Below are 19,744 nucleotides of genomic sequence, written 5' to 3' on the forward strand. Positions count from 1 at the left end.
TAACGGGATCCGAGGTCGGGTTGGCTGCTGGGATGGGAGAAGCGTGCGAAGGGGCGAGGGCAGAAGCAGGGAACCCAGTCAGGGCACTGAAGCCATCCTAAGAGACCAGGCTGCCGGGGTGCAGGTGGTGAGGAGGAGGTGGAGTCTGGATATATTTTGAAAGAAGAGCTGACAGGCTTTGCTAGTGGGTGTGACGTGGGGTGTAGGAGAGAGGAGTCAAGCCTGACTCGGGGCTTTGGGCTGCTGGAAAGTGGCCATTTACAGAGAAGGAGAAGACCTCCCCGGGAGCAGAGTAGTCTTCCTTTGGGAGGTTTTTGTGGGGCTTGGAAGTGGATGAAATATGAGGTCTTGGTTTTGAACATGTCAAATTTGAAATGCTTATTCCACATCTAAGAGCAGACATTGAGTACTCATTTAGATAAATGAGATTGGACTTTAGAGGGAAAGTCCAGGCTGAATATATTAACTTAAGAGCATTAGTACAATTGTGCTTTTTAAAGCCATGATAATAAATTCTGTTAAATTAATCTATACTGAAGGCTCAATGACAGGTGCCAGTTCATATTGTCACTTGTCTCAAAAGAGCTACATATTATAAACAAGTCTTAAGCTAAAAGAGTAAATATGTAATTATGAAAATTTAAGTCTTAATCGATGGGTGTAGTATCTTTTTGGTCAAGTGGACCTCCTGAATCTGGCTAGAGGAACAGACCTCCATCTGGGGTCTTGCCTAACCTGGGGGACTGGTGTGCACATGTGCGCACACACACTTGTTATTTGCTCTTAGAGAATCGCAGAGAGTCCAGAAACAAGAACTCTGACCTTTCATGGAGAGAGGGTTACCTGGATCTTCCCTGGGACCCTCAAGGATCTCTTGGAGCTGAAAGTGAAACACCCCGAAGCCCCTCTCATCCTGGGCAACACCTCACTGGGTGAGTGGTCACAGCGGTTCTTGTGCTACCATTAACACCGGGCTGGACTTACCTGCCCCTACTGTGCTCTCAGTCTATAAACACTGCTTTTAAGGATAAAAACCTCATCCTTTATGATAAAAATATTAACACATAATAATATATTATAATTACATATAATTATATAATTGTATATAAATTATACATATACATGAGTTGTAATAATTATAACAACAATATAAAAAGTATGATATAAGCATTGTTATGTTATACTACATTACATTATACTATAATGGTCTCCACAGTTCAAGACCCTGAGAGTATGTGGGCAACCCCTTGAGGTGTGGAAAGAAAGTATTAGAGGATTTTTTTTATTGTTTACTTTATCTTGTCCTTTTTTATGTTGATTTTGCTAAATAGTGAGTAGATATAATAGAATTATATAACATATGCATGAGTATATTAATGATGCACACCCAGTTATCACCCACCACCAGTTTAAGAACTTGGCCTGACAAGGTGGTGGCACAGTGGATAGAGTGTCAGCCTAGGACACAGAGGACCTAGGTTCAAAACCTCGAGGTCACCAGCTTGAGCATAGGGTCACTGGCTTGAGCATGGGATCATAAACATGACCCCATCATCACTGGCTTGAGACCAAAGGTCACTGGTTTGAAGCCCAAGGTCGCTGACTTGAGCCCAAGGTCTCTGGCTTTAGCAAAGGGTCACTGGATTGGCTGTAGCCCCATTCCTCCATCAAGGCACATATGAGAAAGCAATCAATGAACAACTAAGGTGCTGCAATGAAGAATTGATGCTTCTCATCTTTCTCCCTTCCTGTCTGTCAGTTCCTATCTCCCTCTCTCTCTCTCTCTCTCTCTCTCTCTCTCTCTCTCTCTGCCTCTCTCGCTAAAAAAAGAACAAGAACTTGACTAACTTCTTCTCGAAGGGGCTCATTAGCCCAAATGTGGTGCTGGTCAGCCTCTTCCTTGTTTTTACAGTTTTACCATATGTTTGAATCCCTAAGCCAGGGGTCGGGAACCTTTTTGGCTGAAAGAGCCATGAATGCCACATATTTTAAAATGTAATTCTGTGAGAGCCATACAATGACCCGTGTACTTTATGCATTATCCATAAAAATTTGGTGTTGTCCCGGAGGACAGCTGTGATTGGCTCCAGCCACCCGCAACCATGAACATGAGCGGTAGGAAATGAATGGATTGTAATACATGAGAATGTTTTATATTTTTAACATTATTTTTTTATTAAAGATTTGTCTGTGAGCCAGATGCAGCCATCAAAAGAGCCACATCTGGCTCGCGAGCCATAGGTTCCTGACCCCTGCCCTAAGCAATACATCATTTAGTTTTACATAATTTTGAACTTCACATAAATGGATCGACACAACATTATGCTTCTGCAGTTTGCTATGTTCATTGACCATCGTTGAGCTGAGATTCATTCACAGTGTAATCGTGCTTGATTTCATAGTATGACTATGGCACAACTGACACATCCATTGTCTTATTCTATTGTTGAAGGACATGGAGTGCTTTTCAAGTTGTGACTATTGCAGATATTCTAATATATGTCTCCTGTGTGCACATGCAAGAGCTTCCTCAGAACCTCTCATCCATTTTGCTTCCTATTTTTATATACATGCAGTGAATGTATAAATAAATGCACACACTGGAAGCGTATGTGCTATAAATTGACTTGGCTGGGTACATGGCCACTGCTTCACATCTGTATACATTTATTGTCAATTGTAAAATTAGTACCTGAACATTTTTTATTAAAAACTTCCAATGCCAAAAAAGGCATTTTCTCTTTTCTAACTCTCTCTAAAATATATATTTACTTTTCAGGACCTGCAATGAAATCTCAAGGACATTTTTACCCAATTGTCCTCTCTCCTGCTAGGATTTCTGAGCTGAGTATGGTGTCTAAAACAAGTGAGGGTGAGTTTCTGGTGATGTTGTAAAATATCAATGAACCAGTCCCTGCACTAAACTTCCACTTGCTAAATAGTTTGGAAATTCTTCATGCACTTATCTTGTCTGGCTTATTTCTAGCTCTTGATCTTTTTTCTGATGTACACCCCACCATGAAAATGTACCATCAAAACCCGTGCACAGAATATGAGGCATTCAGATAATATGTATCTTATTCAAGACCTTGTAGTCACCCGCAGGGTTCTTACCTGTTAAATGCCATAGTGACCTAGAAGCAATAAATTTGCTGTGTCACTTTGATGGAAAGACAGTAAGAGATAACTGGTGCTATCCATCAGTTGGTTGAATAGTCCATTCCAGCAACCAAGGCTGTTTGCAGAGAGAGAGAGTAGGAGAAATGTTATCTGGCCCTCAAATACTGTTTGTCTCATGGGGACGATGGCAAGAAGCCAAATGGGACAAAAACCTGCCTGGGCAAGCATCCCCAGTCACCTACAATATCCTTAAGAGCCTACTGTGTGCATATATCATCAGGCAAGGTAGCACTCACAAAGTGGAGGAAGCCTGCAAGACTTTGCCTTCAAGATGCATGGTAATCCTCTGACAAAAGGAACTTCACTTTTCTCTTTTCTGCACCCTCCCAAAAGTTCTAGCATAAATGTACATGTCAGTGAATATTGTACATGCATATAAGTGCCCAATGACTTAATGGGGAAAAGAAACAAATGAATGAGTTGGTCAGGAACTTGAATTTGGGATGCAGTGGTAATAATGACTTCCTGAACTTAGGTGACAGGGAGGGTGACTGAACTGAAAGCAAGCCACTGTGTGTTTGTGGGGTCAGTGGTGGGCAGCGGAGGGGACCTGCCTTGGCTCCATCACTGCCATCCAGGAGTCCTAGCTTCCTGGCCTCCAACCATCATCAGCCAAACTCGGACTGTGCTGCAGACCAGCAGGCCTGCCCCGCCCTAGCCTCACTCCACCGGCTGCACGAGAGGGACCCTTCCTGGCTCTGCTCACACCACAGCTCCCAGCTCAGCCTCGGACAATCAATGCAGTAGCACACCTGAGGAGCACACCTGAGTGCCTGCAGACCAGCAAGCCTGCCCCGCCCTAGCCTCACTCCACCCGCCTGCACGAGAGGGACCCTTCCCGGTTCTGCTCACACCACAGCCCCCAGCTCAGCCTCGGACAATCAGTGCGGTAGCACACCTGAGGAGCACACCTGAGTGCCTGCAGACCAGCAAGCCTGCCCCGCCCTAGCCTCACTCCACCGGCTGCACGAGAGGGACCCTTCCCGGTTCTGCTCACACCACAGCCCCCAGCTCAGCCTCGGACAATCAATGCGGTAGCACACCTGAGGAGCACACCTGAGTGCCTGCAGACCAGCAGGCCTGCCCCGCCCTAGCCTCCCTCCACCCGCCTGCACGAGAGGGACCCTTCCCGGTTCTGCTCACACCACAGCCCCCAGCTCAGCCTCGGACAATCAGTGCGGTAGCACACCTGAGGAGCCTTTGACCCTCCCTTTCTCTGCCCAAGATATTCAGACAGGAACCTGCTTCAGGAAGGAGATCTTAAGATGCCGCCTTAGCCTAATTTGAATTAAGTATGGTAAATAAAGGGCTTTAAACAGGGGTCTGTTGGCTAGATACCCCCTGCGCCCCCTTTTTTTGAGTTGCCCAGCAAGAACTCTCCTGCCTTGTATGTTCCACTTTACTCAACCACCTGTAAGTCACCCATTCTCGCTTCTGAAATCTTAAAACCCCTTTTTCCTTTTTTCATGTTTGTCCAAAGTGTCTTACATACCCATTGGCGCCTCTGTCTTTGGAATTTTCCAACCTATGTGATTTCTCCATACGCATGTATTTATATTATATTTTGATTTTCTCCTGTTAATCTCTCTGTGCTAATTTAATTATTAGCCCAGCCTAGAAAAAATAAAAAGATGGGAGGACAAGTATTAATTTATTTTACCCCCCGCAGAGAGAAGAGGAAGAAAAAAAATGGGTGGGTTGGGAGTTTAGACAGCTGGCTTGAGCAGCAGGTTCCAATGGAAAGTCCTTCCTCTCATCTTCGCCCCTGGCATCGCTTAGCGCTTGTTTTTCAAACTTCTCTGTAGCACCACAACCCTGACTTCAAGCAAGTCTTAAATAACTAAATGAAAATAAGCAGCTCTGTTTGAAAAAACGAAAAGAGTTTCCACCATCACCCTGTCCCCAAGCTTCCTATATACCCAGTGGTGGGATTCAGCCGGTTCACACCAGTTCAGCAGGACAGACCGTATTTCCCATGTATAAGACACACCCTTTTTTGAAAAATTTGGGGTCTAAGAACTGGGTGTGTCTTATACAGTGGTTGTAGTTTTTTTTTTTACTTGCCATTTCCCACTTTTTCGTGTGGATGAGGAGTTGTATGAATTTTATGATGAATAAAACTTGAGTTCAATAACTTTATGTAATACTTTTTTTCTAATTTTGGGCCCAGAAATTAAGGTGTGTCTTATACATGGGGAAGTACAGTACCTAATTTTTTGTTGAGTTTGGCGAACCAGTTGTTAAAATGGCACTTGTTATCAGGGTTCTCTCTAAGATGGGCGCCTGGGCAGCTACCCAATGTGGAAATCACAAATTTACATTTTTTACTCTTCTTTAATGTTCATCTGTGTAACAGTGTATTCTAAGCGCCCCTAGTAATGTTCATTCAATCTCTAGGTGAAAAAAACTGCAAGTGAGGATGCCAATCAAGAAGTAATATGGAAATATCTTAAATAACAGTTTTGTTGTTTTTTGTCAGGTATTATTTAATATTTTTAAACTCTTTCTTATAACATAATCTAGTTTTGTGTACCTCTTTTATTGTTATTTATGAATTAAATGTATGAAATAATAAACTAACCATTCGGTATATCAATTTTTAAAACTTAAAACAGTCATTAGGGCAGAGAACCGGTTGTTAAATTATTTGAATCCCACCACTGTCTATACCTGCCCCTGGCTATTTGAAAGCCCCTCTCAGTCTGGAGTCTGCAGGAAGTAGTAGAGCCAGATTCTGAAATCTGAGGAAACAAACCTGTGCCTTGTCCGTGGCCTCTTAAAATTAAAGTGTGAGTGCCCTCTAGTGGCCTCCAGGGAGGTTTCCCAGGATTCTTGCCCTTCCTGAGGCCACTGGTGGGGCAAGGGTACTCTGGAGCCAGATGTGCCTCCCTCCCAACTAGCACCCTCAGAAAGTAAATTTTTGTGGTGGAACATGCTTGTTGGATTTTTCATGCTAGTTTATGATGTGTGTGTGTGTTTAGTTTACGTTTTATTCCACCAAAATCTTTAGTATAGTAAGTGCTCCAGAAAGTCACGGCATCTTTATCCCATAGAGCCATGACCTCTGAGACGCATGGAGTTAAAGCAAAAACTCACATTCTGAGAAGCAAACCAAGTTAAAGCTCTTTTCAATTCCACTAAAATACAAGCTAGGTTTTGTGACCAAAGATGAGATAAAGAGAATATTCTCAGGATAGAGGTGTGATGCCTAGCCCAAAGTGAGGGGGTTGCGTGAGCAATGGAAATGGCCAAACAAAAGCCCCAGCGGATTGCCTGGCTTGAACCTAAGTTTGAAATCTGTACTATGAGGACTTACAGAGCAGACAGCTGGTGTTGTACTCTCCCATGGGGCTGAACTGCCCTTTTCTACCTGTGTCCAATAAGGGATGGTCCCGTAGGTCTGTGGGATGCTTCTGACCTAAAAAGACAATAATAGCCTTTTTGTTTCTGGTTTCTTTCCTACTAGTAGGATTCTGGGTAGGAGGAATTGTATGAAGCAAGCTCGGTCTTCCCAGCCCTCCTGTGGGCAAAGATAAGGCCAGGATTTTTGCAGAAGTGAAAGACCAAGCTCCAGTGGAACCTGTAGTGATAGGAAATAACAGAGCATAGCTGATGGGTCCGGGAAGGACCGTGTGTAATGGAGCGCCTTTTATGAGATGCTGAAACAGAAACAGGATGGGGACTCTAGGTGGAGACTTTCTATGAAGGAGCAGTTTATTGCTTTTCGGCAAGACTTGCTAAGCAAAAGGATAATAAGGAACAGCTCATGGTTTCCATAATCAAGTACAGCTGAGATTATTCAAGCATCGGGGGGTGTTGTATGGTTATGCTGGAAGAGGAGAGGGAAGTATTGTGCCAGGACATTTTTAATGTTGATTAAAAATAAAGTTATGTGAAGGGGGGGTTAAATATTTTCAGAGATTAATCCACAAGAGAAAAATCAAAGTCCAGCCTGCAACTGGCTGTTAGAACCCAGCCCTAAAAGTGATAAAATTAGACTCTATGTGCTAGTGACTCACTCTGCAAACCTCAGAGAAGTAAAGGTTGAATTTTTTTAATGACCAAGTCGATTTTATTTTAGGAATATAAGAAAGATTTTTCCTTTCTTATATTCACAGAAATTCCACATAGGTGGAATATAAAACTGAGACTCATGGACATAGATAAAAGTGAAATTGTTATCAGAAGGAGAGGGGTGAGGGGAGGAGAGTAAAAAGGGACAAATATATGGTGACTAACAATGATTTGATGTTAGGTGAGGGGCACACAAGATAACCAACAGTTCAAATGCTATAGAGATGTTCACCTGAAACCTTTGTACTCTGACTGATCAATGTCACCCCATTAAATTTAATTTCAAATTTAAAAAAAAAGAAAAAGATTTTACATTAGAAAGTCATTCCCAAGGTCGCCTGCCTGTGCGTGAGCTCATCTGACTTGAGCTCAGGCTCGACAGCTTGAGCACCAGGTCGCTAGCTTGAGCACAGGATCATCAACATGATCCCAAGGTCACTGGCTTGAGCCCAAAAGTTGGGCTTCAAGCCCAAGGTTGCGGACTTGAGCAAGGGGTCACTGGCTCAGCTTGAGGGCACCCCTGACCCCATCCAGGCATGTACAAAAAGCATCAATGAACAATTAAAGTGATGCAACTATGAGTTGGTGCTTCCCATCTTCCTTCTCCCCCCCCCCTCTCAAAATGAAAGAAAATCATTTAATTTTTCACATTAACATAGTAAAAGATCAAAATTTTGTAATCACCTAAATAGATGGGAAAAAGCCTTTAATAAAAACTTACTCATTTATAATATAAATTCAGAGCAAATTAGGAATATAAGGAAACGTTCTGAACCTAGTAGTGAATGTAGGATTAATTTTAAATGACTAAGTCATCTCCTAATGGTCTGGATACTGCTTCACTTTCAAAGACTGACACGAACCCTTTACATCCTTGCTATACAGAAACCCCAAAGCAAGCTCTAATACCCTGCCACTAATCAAAAGTATGGTTGCAATGTTTATTAAAATTTTTAATTACTTCCTTGACAGGTAGCAAATAACACTGCTCCGATCTTCCTAGATGCTCTCTCATTGTGGCTACTACTTTCCTGGGTCCTCGCTGGGAACCTTCCCAATGTCCCTACACCCAGCAACATCCAGTGTAATAGCTGGGGCAGCTGCTGCCATGGGCTGTATTCATTCTGATCAGCCAGAGCCCATCATGCAAATGATTGCTGAGGATTTTGAGTATCAAGACTAGCTGTACAGGTACATATCAGCAGTCAGAGCATTACCGGTTTTTAGATAATGACCTAGGTGATTGAAAGCACTTTGTCATTATTTTAATGCCATCAAATTTGTCCCCCTTAATTACAAAATATTTTTGCATAGCATGACTGTAGTCAGCCAGTAGGCCATGGGAAGTTTTAGCAGGGTCTGCTACCTGCTAGTGGTTACCGTCATTCCTTCTCTCCAGCTTCTATTCCCTTGTGTTTATTCCAACAAGAATAGACCAGCCCAGAGGTCCTGGCCCTGGCTGCACAGGAGAACTGCCAGGGGAGCCTTGGAGAAAGCCCCAGGCCCAGAGATTCTGATTTCATTGCTCTCGGGAGAAGCCTCTGTGCTATCTCCGAGTTCCCGGGGATTCTCTGGGCAGCCGGGGTGGGGAGCCACTGTGCAAGAAAACACTATGGCCCTGGAGTCGTGATTACAACTTAGCTGCTCCTTCCACGTGCCCTGTAAAAACAATTTTAAAAATGTTTGAATTGAATTTACCATGTAAAAATCTGCTTTCCAGGACTGACAATAGGTGCTGGCTGCAGTCTGGCCCAGGTGAAGGACATCCTGGCTGAGAGGGTTTCGGAGCTCCCGGAGGAGAAAACGCAGACGTACCGAGCCCTCCTGAAACAGCTGAGGAGTCTGGCGGGCCAGCAGATCCGGAATGTGGCGGTATGTCCTCCAGCCCACCGTCAGGCACCCCGTACCTGTTCCTTAATCTCACTGAAATGGTGAAGTGGGCACTGGCAGAATCTGTATGCAGAACGGCCTCAGCAGATTGAAATAACAGGCATGATAAACAAATATGATAAACTGCTCACAACATTAACTCAACATAAACATAAACAACCTTTAAAAAAAAGGATATTGGCCTAGCGTGCGGAGGACCCGGGTTCGATTCCCGGCCAGGGCACACGGGAGAAGCGCCCATTTGCTTCTCCACCCCACCCCCCTCCTTCCTCTCTGTCTCTCTCTTCCCCTCCCGCAGCCAAGGCTCCATTGGAGCAAAGATGGCCCGGGCGCTGGGGATGGCTCCTTGGCCTCTGCCCCAGGCGCTAGAGTGGCTCTGGTCGCAGCAGAGCGACGCCCCGGAGGGGCAGAGCATCGCCCCCTGGTGGGCAGAGCGTCGCCCCTGGTGGGCGTGCCGGGTGGTGGATCTCAATCGGGCTCATGCGGGAGTCTGTCTGTCTCTCCCCGTTTCCAGCTTCAGAAAAATACAAAAAAAAAAAAAAGGATAAACTCCTCACAAAAAATAAGGGATATTTCAAAATGAACATGAAGCAATAAAAAAAGAAGCATTTGGGTTGTTTTTTTTTTATTAAACATCAGAAAAGCAAACAAGTCAAAGAAAGTTGTTCAATTATGCAAATGAGATTCAAAACCAACTTCTATTTCATTGGTGAAAATGCACTACACAAAAGGCTGAAAGTACTGGAGTATCTGCACATTTTCTGAACCCCTAATTTTTGTGAGCAGTATAGTTAACTAACATTATTTAATAATGTATTTAAAGGGGGATTCGAAGTCAAGTTTAACTGAATAGCCAAGTAGTACTGTAGGTGGGAAAAGGACTTCATGGTTTTGCTAATTTTATGATAAGACTGTCAAAGAAGGCCCTGGCTGGTTGGCTCAGCGGTAGAGCGTCAGCCTGGCGTGCGGGGGACCCGGGTTCGATTTCCGGCCAGGGCACACAGGAGAAGTGCCCATCTGCTTCTCCACGCCCCCCTCCTTCCTCTCTGTCTCTCTCTTCCCCTCCCGCAGCCAAGGCTCCATTGGAGCAAAAGATGGCCCGGGCGCTAGGGACGGCTCCTTGGCCTCTGCCCCAGGCGCTAGAGTGGCTCTGGTCACGGCAGAGCAACCCCCCCCCCCAGGGGCAGAGCATCGCCCCCTGGTGGGCAGAGCATTGCCCCTGGTGGGCGTGCCGGGTGGATCCCGGTCGGGCGCATGCAGGAGTCTGTCTGACTGTCTCTCCCCATTTCCAGCTTCAGAAAAATACAAAAAAAAAAAAAAAAAAGACTGTCAAAGAACCTAATTTAGTTTAAGGCTGCATTAACAGAAGTGTAGTACCTACAATAAGGAGGATAACTTTCTCTGCTCCAGACTGTTAAGACCACCACTGCAGAATAACGCTCAGATCTGGGAAACGCGGTTTCAGGTCTGCTTATTTTTTACTGCAGGAGAAAGCAGAAGAGATATGATTCCACTTTCAAAATATACATGATCTCTCTCCTGCATATTCCAAATGGTGTATTAGAAATCATTGGGATCTAGGGAATTGGGGGAGGGCATATTTATTTGAAAAAGCTCAAGTGATTTCAAAATGTTCTGTCCCCGTCAAGAACGCTGACCAACACCCGGAGCCTGGCCAAGGCGATGGTTACAGGAACCCGAGGGGCTGGAAACCACGTCAGAAAGAGGAGGTGGGGGTGCGGCAGCCAGAGGGGTCCTGAGAGCTGCTCTCAGATATTTATAGGTTCCTGAGGACAGAGGGATTCACTCTGCAATCAAAAGTGAGAGTCCAGGGAGGCAGATTTCAGCTCAGTAGAAACAAAAACTTTCCCTGTCCTCACCAGTGTTACAGCCCAAACGCAGCACCCTGGGTGGTCACTGCAGATTCCATCACCACGCGGGAAGGAGGGTATTGAATTGAACGGCTGGTCATTACCCTCCCAAGTTCTGAGATACTATGCACTCAACCCAACCCAAGTGGAGTCCTTCCAAAAAGAAAGAGAAAAGGCAAGCCACTTTCAATAGTATACGTGCCCAGAATCCAGACATGGTCCACATGAATTCCGCACTGTGGCCAACACTGAGGAGGGGATGAGGGATGATTCAGAACTGACCACGGAGCATCACTGCTTGGGTTTGAATCTCACTCCTGCCCCTTTCTAGCTGGTAGACCTTGGTCATATTTCACAATATCTCCACACTCCAGTGTCTTCATCCATAGAAGGGAGAAATGGCATCAGTCTCACTGGGTTGTTGTAAGGATGAGTAAATACCTGTGAAAAGGTCAACAGCGGGTAGAACACACCAAAAGCTATATGAGTGTTAGTTACCATCAATTTTTTCTCAGTCCAGAGTAGCTAGTGGGAGGGGCCTCCAGGACGGATGCGCTCCCAGACAGTGTGGGTGTGAACTGAGTCCCCTCTGCGAAGGGGAACCTGGCTCCTCAGCACTCTTTCTTTTTTTTTTTTTTTTTAAGCTGGAAACGGGGAGAGATAGTCAGACAGACTCCCGCATGCGCCCGACCGGGATCCACCCGGCACACCCACCAGGGGCGAAGCTCTGCCCACCAGGGGGCGATGCTCTGCCCCTCCGGGGCGTCTCTCTGTCACCACCAGAGCCACTCCAGTGCCTGGGGCAGAGGCCAAGGAGCCATCCCCAGCGCCCGGGCCATCCTTGCTCCAATGGAGCCTCGGCTGCGGGAGGGGAAGAGAGAGACAGAGAGGAAGGAGGAGGTGGGGGTGGAGAAGCAAATGGGCGCTTCCCCCATGTGCCCTGGCTGGGAATCGAACCCGGGTCCCCCGCACGCCAGGCTGTCGCTCTACCGCTGAGCCAACCGGCCAGGGCCTCCTCAGCACTCTTTCACCACCAGAGAGGACCATATGCAGATGCCTAAGGGGCAGAGGATTTGGGGTAGAATGACCCAGGCTGTAACTCCCTCTCCTTAGTCCTTAGGGGGACATATCATCAGTCAGCATTGCTATTCGGATCTGAATCCGGTTCTGGCTGTGGGCAACGCTACCCTCAATCTGATATCAAAAGGTAAGCTACCTCAGAACACTCTGAACAGCACCTAAAGATTTTTTTGTCTCTTTTTAAGGATTCTCTTTAAGTCAGAGCCCATGTCTCTGGCTCTCACTGACCATGGGAAGCTCAGGTTCCTGGAGGAAGGCACTTGGATGAAAGGGGGTAGCAGGTGCTTCCTTCAGGCTCTACCCAGACATGCCCACGACACCCACCCTGCACCACAGCTCAGTCAGCCCACGTGTCAGCCAGGGGTGGGGGCACAGCTGAGGCAAAGGCTCTCTGTGGCTTGAGATCCACTCCCTCCTCCTCTCCAGGCACCCCCACCTCCCGCCCCAGCTGCTGTGTGAGAAACCACAAGTTGGGTGAGGACATACTGCAGACACCTCGGACCCTCTGAGGGCAGGAGGAAGGCAGTGACTAGTTCTGCATGCTGGCTGAGAGGAGCACTCCTCTGGGGATGCTCCATGCTAAACTACCCGTGTCTCCCCGGAAGAGCTCAGCTCCCGCACTGCCTCAGGCAGCTCCAAGGATGCCCTTAGTGGGCACTAACTGTATGCCAGGCTGATGGACACTTTACCACAGCACGTCTAATCCATCCAACTACCCACCCGAGGTCACCCGCAGAGGCACGTGGGGTGCGGACTCCAGCCTGTCCAATTTCCAAACAGGTGTGCCCGCCTCTTCTCCTTTGGGCCACCTCCTAGGGCCTCTAACTCGCCCTCCCTGTCCCTTCATACACAACCCGTCACATCCTCACTCCTGCTGTCCATCCCATGCGACCCAGCCATTATTTAGCCCTCCACGAGAGGACACGGGCCCAGAACTGGGGTGCACAGGAGCCATTATTTAGCCCTCCACGAGAGGACACGGGCCCAGAACTGGGGTGCACAGGAGCCATTATTTAGCCCTCCACGAGAGGACACGGGCCCAGAACTGGGGTGCACAGAAACCATTATTTAGCCCTCCACGAGAGGACACGGGCCCAGGAACTGGGGTGCACAGGAACCATTATTTAGCCCTCCACGAGAGGACACGGGCCCGGGAACTGGGGTGCACAGGAACCATTATTTAGCCCTCCACGAGAGGACACGGGCCCAGAACTGGGGTGCACAGGAACCATTATTTAGCCCTCCACGAGAGGACACGGGCCCAGAACTGGGGTGCACAGGAACCATTATTTAGCCCTCCACGAGAGGACACGGGCCCAGGAACTGGGGTGCACAGAAGCCATTATTTAGCCCTCCACGAGAGGACATGGGCCCAGGAACTGGGGTGCACAGAAGCCATTATTTAGCCCTCCACGAGAGGACACGGGCCCAGAACTGGGGTGCACAGGAACCATTATTTAGCCCTCCACGAGAGGACATGGGCCCGGGAACTGGGGTGCACAGGAAGCAATCACAGCCTGCCCCATGTGAACTGCGGGGGAGTGTCTGACCAGGAATTCCGTCCCAGGCATCGTCAGCCTCCTAAGGGGTCTGTTGGCCAGCACTATCCCATCCCAACTCAGAGTGTTGGGAGAGACTTGGTGGCAGAGGAAAAGCTCTCCTGTCCCCATTCAGTCTTACATGGGGCTCTCCCAAAAAGACAGAGAGGACAGGCCCCACCCCTGCTGGCCCCATCGGCCGTTTTGCAGAGTCCTCCAGGCCTGTGATCCAGGAGGACCCCAGCTAACCCCCAAAGACCAGGAGAGTAGAGCCCAAACTCTGGGGTATCCTGACCGGAAGACAGGTTGGCCAGCAGCAGGCCACCTCCTGCACTAGCAGTAGGAGTGGTGAGAGTGACTGAAGTGTTCTCCTCCAGGGCTGTTGGTTGTTACTCCCGGCCTAAGGTCTCTGTTCTCTCATCCCTGCCAACACATCTGTACCCTGAGCACAGCCCAGCTCCAGCAAGGCCAGTGTGGGAGCCCACTGACCAGCAGCAGGGCGGGCCAGCAAAGGTCCTCTGGGGAACCCTCAGGGAGCCCCCGCCTTCTTCTCTACTGCCCCCGCCCCGGCCAGCATGGTGCTGCCTGTGCCCGGAATGGAACCCAGACTACTGGGCTGTAGTTTGATCTCCTCATTGCGCCTCCTGTGAAACCACAAGCCACCTGTCAAAGCCAGAAGGGACTGCTCAGACCACTCCAGGATAACAGTTGGGCTGAAAGAAGGTTAATGCATTGTTCCCTTTGCTTTAAAGGTGTATGCATCTAAATTAGGAACCAACAACGGCAACAAGAACAAAAAGTACACCCAATGGTTTGACCTCTGTAACAAGTGGAAACAAACCCTGTCTCAGCAGAAATTATGCCCTTAACCTGATCACAGAATTGAGAAAGTTAGGTTTAGTTAACCAGCCTCTGAGGAAAGACGGAAACCCGCACAGGCCTGGCAGCCCTTGGAGGTGGGAAGAGCCCCGGTTCACATAACGTGTGTGCTGATGAGGGTAAATGTCATGAAGCTGCCACCGCCCCACCCCACCACCCCCTGTGAAGGGGACAGGAGAGTCCTGACTGTCGCATACTCATTCCTCTGTGTCACTTTCCTTCTTTGCTGCCAACATTTAGAAGTACAGAATAAATCTCGCGTTCTCTGTGGCAACTGTGCAGAAATGTCACTTTCTTCCACAGAAGGCACACGGCAGATTCCTCTAAACGCAGATTTTCTTGCTGGGTTGGCACATGCAGGTCTCAAGCCAGAGGAAATTTTGGAATCTGTATACATCCCTCACTCTCAAAAGGTAAGAATTCCCCTGGTTGCTTTTGAGAGTTGTTTTCCCTTTTCCTCACTGAGTCCAGTCAGCTTTACAACTTTGAAAACAGAAGAAACATAACTCTACCATGAGAATAATAACTTCCTGTTCACAGTGGCCTGGCACGGCTCCCGGGGCCTCAGACATCCTGAGCAGGCAGCTCCAGGGTGTGGACTGAGGGTGTTGTTTCAGCTGTGGGGTGGGGCTGGCCCAGGGCCTGCAGCCTGCTTCCTGTGTCCACAGATGGCCTCTGGGAAGCAGAAGCTGTAGAGTGAGCTCTCCACCTGACCCACAAAGAGATGGAGGCTGGGCGGGGCCTCCCCGCTCCACATTCCAGCTCACCCCAACAGTTGATGGAGCATCTGCTAACACAAGATGCCTGGGGGTGATGTGGCCACCACCACCCCAGCTAGGGAGGAGGCCCTCTGCCCTCGCTCTCTGTTCCCTGAGTCTCTCCCAAAACTGTACCTAAATCCAAGAGGATAATCTTCCCAGAGAGAAGCTATGTAACACACACACACACACACACACACACACACACACATACACACACACTGATCAATTGGGTTACACAGGAAATCTTATAATAAGCCATGCTTTCAGCCATGTATGATCTCCAGTTATTTTTCCTGTGGAATAAAAACTTTGAGTGTGCTCCTGGTCAAATGTGCATCTGGGCCCTGGCCGGTTGGCTCAGCGGTAGAGCGTCGGCCTGGCGTGCGGGGGACCCAGGTTCGATTCCCGGCCAGGGCACAAGGAGAAGCGCCCATTTGCTTCTCCACCCCACCCCCCTCCTTCCTCTCTGTCTCTCTCTTCCCCTCCCGCAGCCAAGGCTCCATTGGAGCAAAGATGGCCCGGGCGCTGGGGATGGCTCCTTGGCCTCTGCCCCAGGCGCTAGAGTGGCTCTGGTCGCGGCAGAGTGACGCCCCGGAGGGGCAGAGCATCGCCCCCTGGTGGGCAGAGCATTGCCCCTGGTGGACGTGCCGGGTGGATCCCGGTCGGGCGCATGCGGGAGTCTGTCTGACTGTCTCTCCCCGTTTCCAGCTTCAGAAAAATACAAAAAAAAAATTAAAAAATGTGCATCTGTGTAAAGACCCCAGGCAGACTCAAACACAGCACCCACAGTGGCCACAGATGGAAACACGCTTGAGTTACAGGCCATCTCCGTTAACCCCGTGGCAGCACGCCAATGGTCATGGCGCTAAGAGGTTAGAGGGGCACCCAACACCCTCCTGACTCTTGTTCCTAACCCGAGATTCCTTAGCCCACTGTTGGAAAGTTCATTTTGATTCCCTTATGAGCTATAAAAAATGGAAAGTGGTAATTTCTGCAAACCAAGAAAGACAGTGGATCGTTTTTGCACTTTGGGCAAATCCTGTTGAAAAGCACCGGTGTTAGAAGAGCTCCCCCTCCTCCCTGAAGACTATGAGGAATGGCACCTGAAAATAAGAGCCTATGGAAATGATCCAGGAGTTCTGTGCGGAGGCATCCTGGCCTCCAAAGAAAAGGGTACAGTGACCCCTGTCCCTTGAGGGGATCAGGCATTGGGGATGCACCCTTAGGAGGACACTATTTCAATCTGAGTGAGAAGGCAGCCAAGTTGCCCTCCAATCATGCCAAGCATCCTTTATGTCCCTTTAGATTGAGTCTAAGTGATTAATTAGTGGCACCAAGAAGCAGAAACCATGCTCTCAGTTTTGATGTATCAAATAACTCTAAACGGTTTTTGTCTCCACAGTGGGAATTTGTGTCAGCCTTCCGACAGGCTCAGTGCCAGCAAAATGCCTTGGCCGACGTGACTGCTGGCATGCGCGTCCTCCTCAAAGAAGGCACAGGCACCATTGAGGGCCTGAGCATCGCCTGTGGAGGGATCGGGGTGGCCCCCATCAGTGCACACAAATCCTGCCAACAGCTCCGAGGGAGGTAAGCAGGGAACCCTGCACCTTGAGGGTGAATCAACATCAAAAAATTAAAGGGGAAATTTGGCTCAAGCAAGTGTTGATAAAGCCCTAGGACGATGGAAATTCCTATCTGTAGAAACACTGCTTGTTCTTTCCATAACTTTGCTAAATGAATTAAAATTTACTTGACTTTGATTAATTAGGTGGCACTCTTTGGGTGATGAGTTCAACAAAAATGGTGAGGACTGCCTTGAGTCCCAGTCCTCTCATGACACCAACACTCCAGCAAACGCACACCGGGTAGCGTGCAAGTGGCACCTGCCGCTCCCTCTGCTCGGGTGTGATCTATTTCTTCCTCAGTAAAAGCTGCACCAAGTCTGTGTCTTGTCCAGCTCATAATGGAACTGGCCCTAATGGTCTATTTATTTAAGGCGAGGTGCCAGCGTGTTCTGGCTCTTGAACATGTTTGGTTCGTGTTCAAGGAGTAGGTCCCATCCACACCGTGCTATGACCCTCAGCCTACCCCTTGCCTTGGTTTTCCTGAAGGGCTTAGTTAGGTGATTTCTAAGTTCCCTTTCAACTCATTAAAATAGACTCCGGGTCTCTAAATGAATGCCATCCACTATCTAGTACCTGTCACGTGATTGAAACAGCCCTTTAACTGCTTCTTCCCCACCCACAACCCCGCCAGGTGCTGGAATGAGCTGATGCTAGATGAGGCTTGCAGGCTGCTTCTGGATGAAGTCTCCATCCCGGGCTCAGCTCCAGGCGGGAAGGTGGAGTTCAAAAGGACTCTGGTGGTCAGCTTCCTCTTCAAGTTCTACCTAGAAGTCCTGGAGAAACTGAAGAAGCTGGTGAAGCAGTCCTCGGCGCCTGTAAGTGCTTGGGCTTGCACGTGCTCCTGGCAGCCACAAGTGCCCAACTTCCTCACTACTTTTGCAAACTGTCTTGTGTTTGGCCTGCACCATGACCTGCCACCTGTTCTGGATCAGGCCAGGTCCGTTCCCAGCCGTCCATCCTTCCGGATTCATGAGGCTCAGGTGCCAAACTGTCTTCAGTTCACAGACACTTAACGCCTGCCCCAAACAGTGAAACATTATGGCGCTCCTGCCTTGCTGTCCAATTTTTTTTTTTTTCAAAACCACTTTATGAAAGTGTAACTACATATAATAAAATGCACCTTTTTAAATCCAGTGAGTTTTGACAAATATGTAAACCCATGTAGCCACCACCTCAAACAAGATATTTAGCATTTGTTTTAACTCAAAAAGTATGTTTTGCCCCATTTCAGTCAACCCTCCCACCCCTGCCCCCAGACAACTAAGTTTCAATTTCAATATGGAGTGTAAACTAAGATTTTATTTTTCATATATCAACTATACTTAAATTAAAAATAAATTTTTTACTTTTTTTTTTAATTTTTTTTGGTATTTTTCTGAAGTTGGAAACGGGGAGGCAGTCAGACAGACTCCCGCATGCGCCCAACCGGGATCCACCCGGCATGCCCACCATGGGGCAATGCTCTGCCCATCTGGGGCGTTGCTCTGCCGCAATCAGAGCCATTCTAGTGCCTGAGGCAGAGGCCACAGAGCCATCCCCAGCGCCCGGGCAAACTTTTGCTCCAATGGAGCCTTGGCTGCAGGAGGGGAAGAGAAAGACAGAGAAGAAGGAGAGGGGGAGGGGTGGAGAAGCAGATGGGCGCTTCTCCTGTGTGCCCTGGCTGGTAATCGAACCCTGGACTCCTGCACGCCAGGCCGATGCTCTACCACTGAGCCAACTGGCCAGGGCAAAAATAAATTTTTTTAAATAAAAATAAAGCCTGACCAGGCAATAGCGCAGTGGCTAGAGCATTGGACTGGGACGAGGAGGACCCATGTTCGAAACCCAAAGGTCGCCAACTTGAGCACAGGCTCATCTAGCTTGAGCATGGGCTCACCAGCTTGACATGGGGTTGCTGGCTTGAGTGTGGGATCATAGACATGGCCGCATGGTCACTGGCTTGAGGCCAAAGGTGGCTGGTTTGAAGCCCAAGGTCGCTGACTTGAATAAGGGGTCACTCGCTCTGCTGTAGCCCCCCCCCCATCAAGGCACATATGAGAGAGCAATCAATGAACAACTAAGGAGCTGCAACGAAGAATTGATGCTTCTCATCTCTCTCCCTTCCTGTCTGTCCGTCCCTATTTGTCCCTCTCTCTGACTCTCTCTCTGTTTCTGTCAAAAAAAATAACATAAGAAATAATTTTCAAAAATACTAAATTTATTTGCATGTTAGTCTCTAAGTAGCTTCTTGCTAGATTTTCTGATTATAAATTTCTGGAGTAATTAAGCAAAGCCAAACATTCTTTTTCTCTCCCCTTCTCTCTCTCTCTCTCTCTCTCTCTCTCTCTTTCTCTCGCTCTCTCTTTCTCTCTTGCCCTACCTTACACTCCACCCCCAACCCAACAGTCCAGTGGTCCTAAAGTGTCTGATTTTCATTTACTAAGATGAATACCCTCACCAACCACATTCCCCGGGATAATCCTTGCTGCTATTTAATTTCTGAAGAAGACATTTGATGTGTTTCAGTGACACACAGAGAACCTTCCCAATTTTACTGCTCTCCTGCAAAAGCCAGGCCACTTAGAAAAACAATTAGTGTATGAGCTCTTTTGCATACAGCGAACTCCAGCTCATTTTGGGATGGCTTGTTTAAACCCAAATGTTCTTGCTTCTTCAGTCTGCCAGCCGGCACCCGGACAGGCCCCTCCCTTCTCAGGGTGGCTTGAAGATCAAATTCAAACCAGTCTGTGCGGTTCCTCAATATGTGGAAAGAGGGAGGGCAAGAAACTCTTAACAAAAAGTAAAATCCTAGGAGGTGATGGGGATTAGGGTTATCCAGGTACACTGACCATACAGTTTTGTGGATA

General features: G+C 48.0%; 1 protein-coding gene across 2 annotated transcripts in view; it reads left to right on the forward strand.

The window, feature by feature from the left end:
* Nucleotides 1-19,744, forward strand: part of LOC136378840 (aldehyde oxidase 2) — a 94,445-nt gene that overhangs the window by 16,926 nt on the left and 57,775 nt on the right. For both annotated transcript variants that reach the window (XM_066346116.1, XM_066346117.1), the window contains exons 9-15: nucleotides 788-932; nucleotides 2,780-2,872; nucleotides 8,975-9,126; nucleotides 12,129-12,222; nucleotides 14,816-14,925; nucleotides 16,676-16,860; nucleotides 17,530-17,713. In XM_066346116.1, coding sequence (XP_066202213.1) covers nucleotides 788-932; nucleotides 2,780-2,872; nucleotides 8,975-9,126; nucleotides 12,129-12,222; nucleotides 14,816-14,925; nucleotides 16,676-16,860; nucleotides 17,530-17,713 — 963 coding nt within the window. The remainder of the gene's footprint in view (nucleotides 1-787; nucleotides 933-2,779; nucleotides 2,873-8,974; nucleotides 9,127-12,128; nucleotides 12,223-14,815; nucleotides 14,926-16,675; nucleotides 16,861-17,529; nucleotides 17,714-19,744) is intronic.

This window comes from Saccopteryx leptura, chromosome 7 (assembly GCF_036850995.1).
Source record: "Saccopteryx leptura isolate mSacLep1 chromosome 7, mSacLep1_pri_phased_curated, whole genome shotgun sequence".
Taxonomy (NCBI): domain Eukaryota; kingdom Metazoa; phylum Chordata; class Mammalia; order Chiroptera; family Emballonuridae; genus Saccopteryx; species Saccopteryx leptura.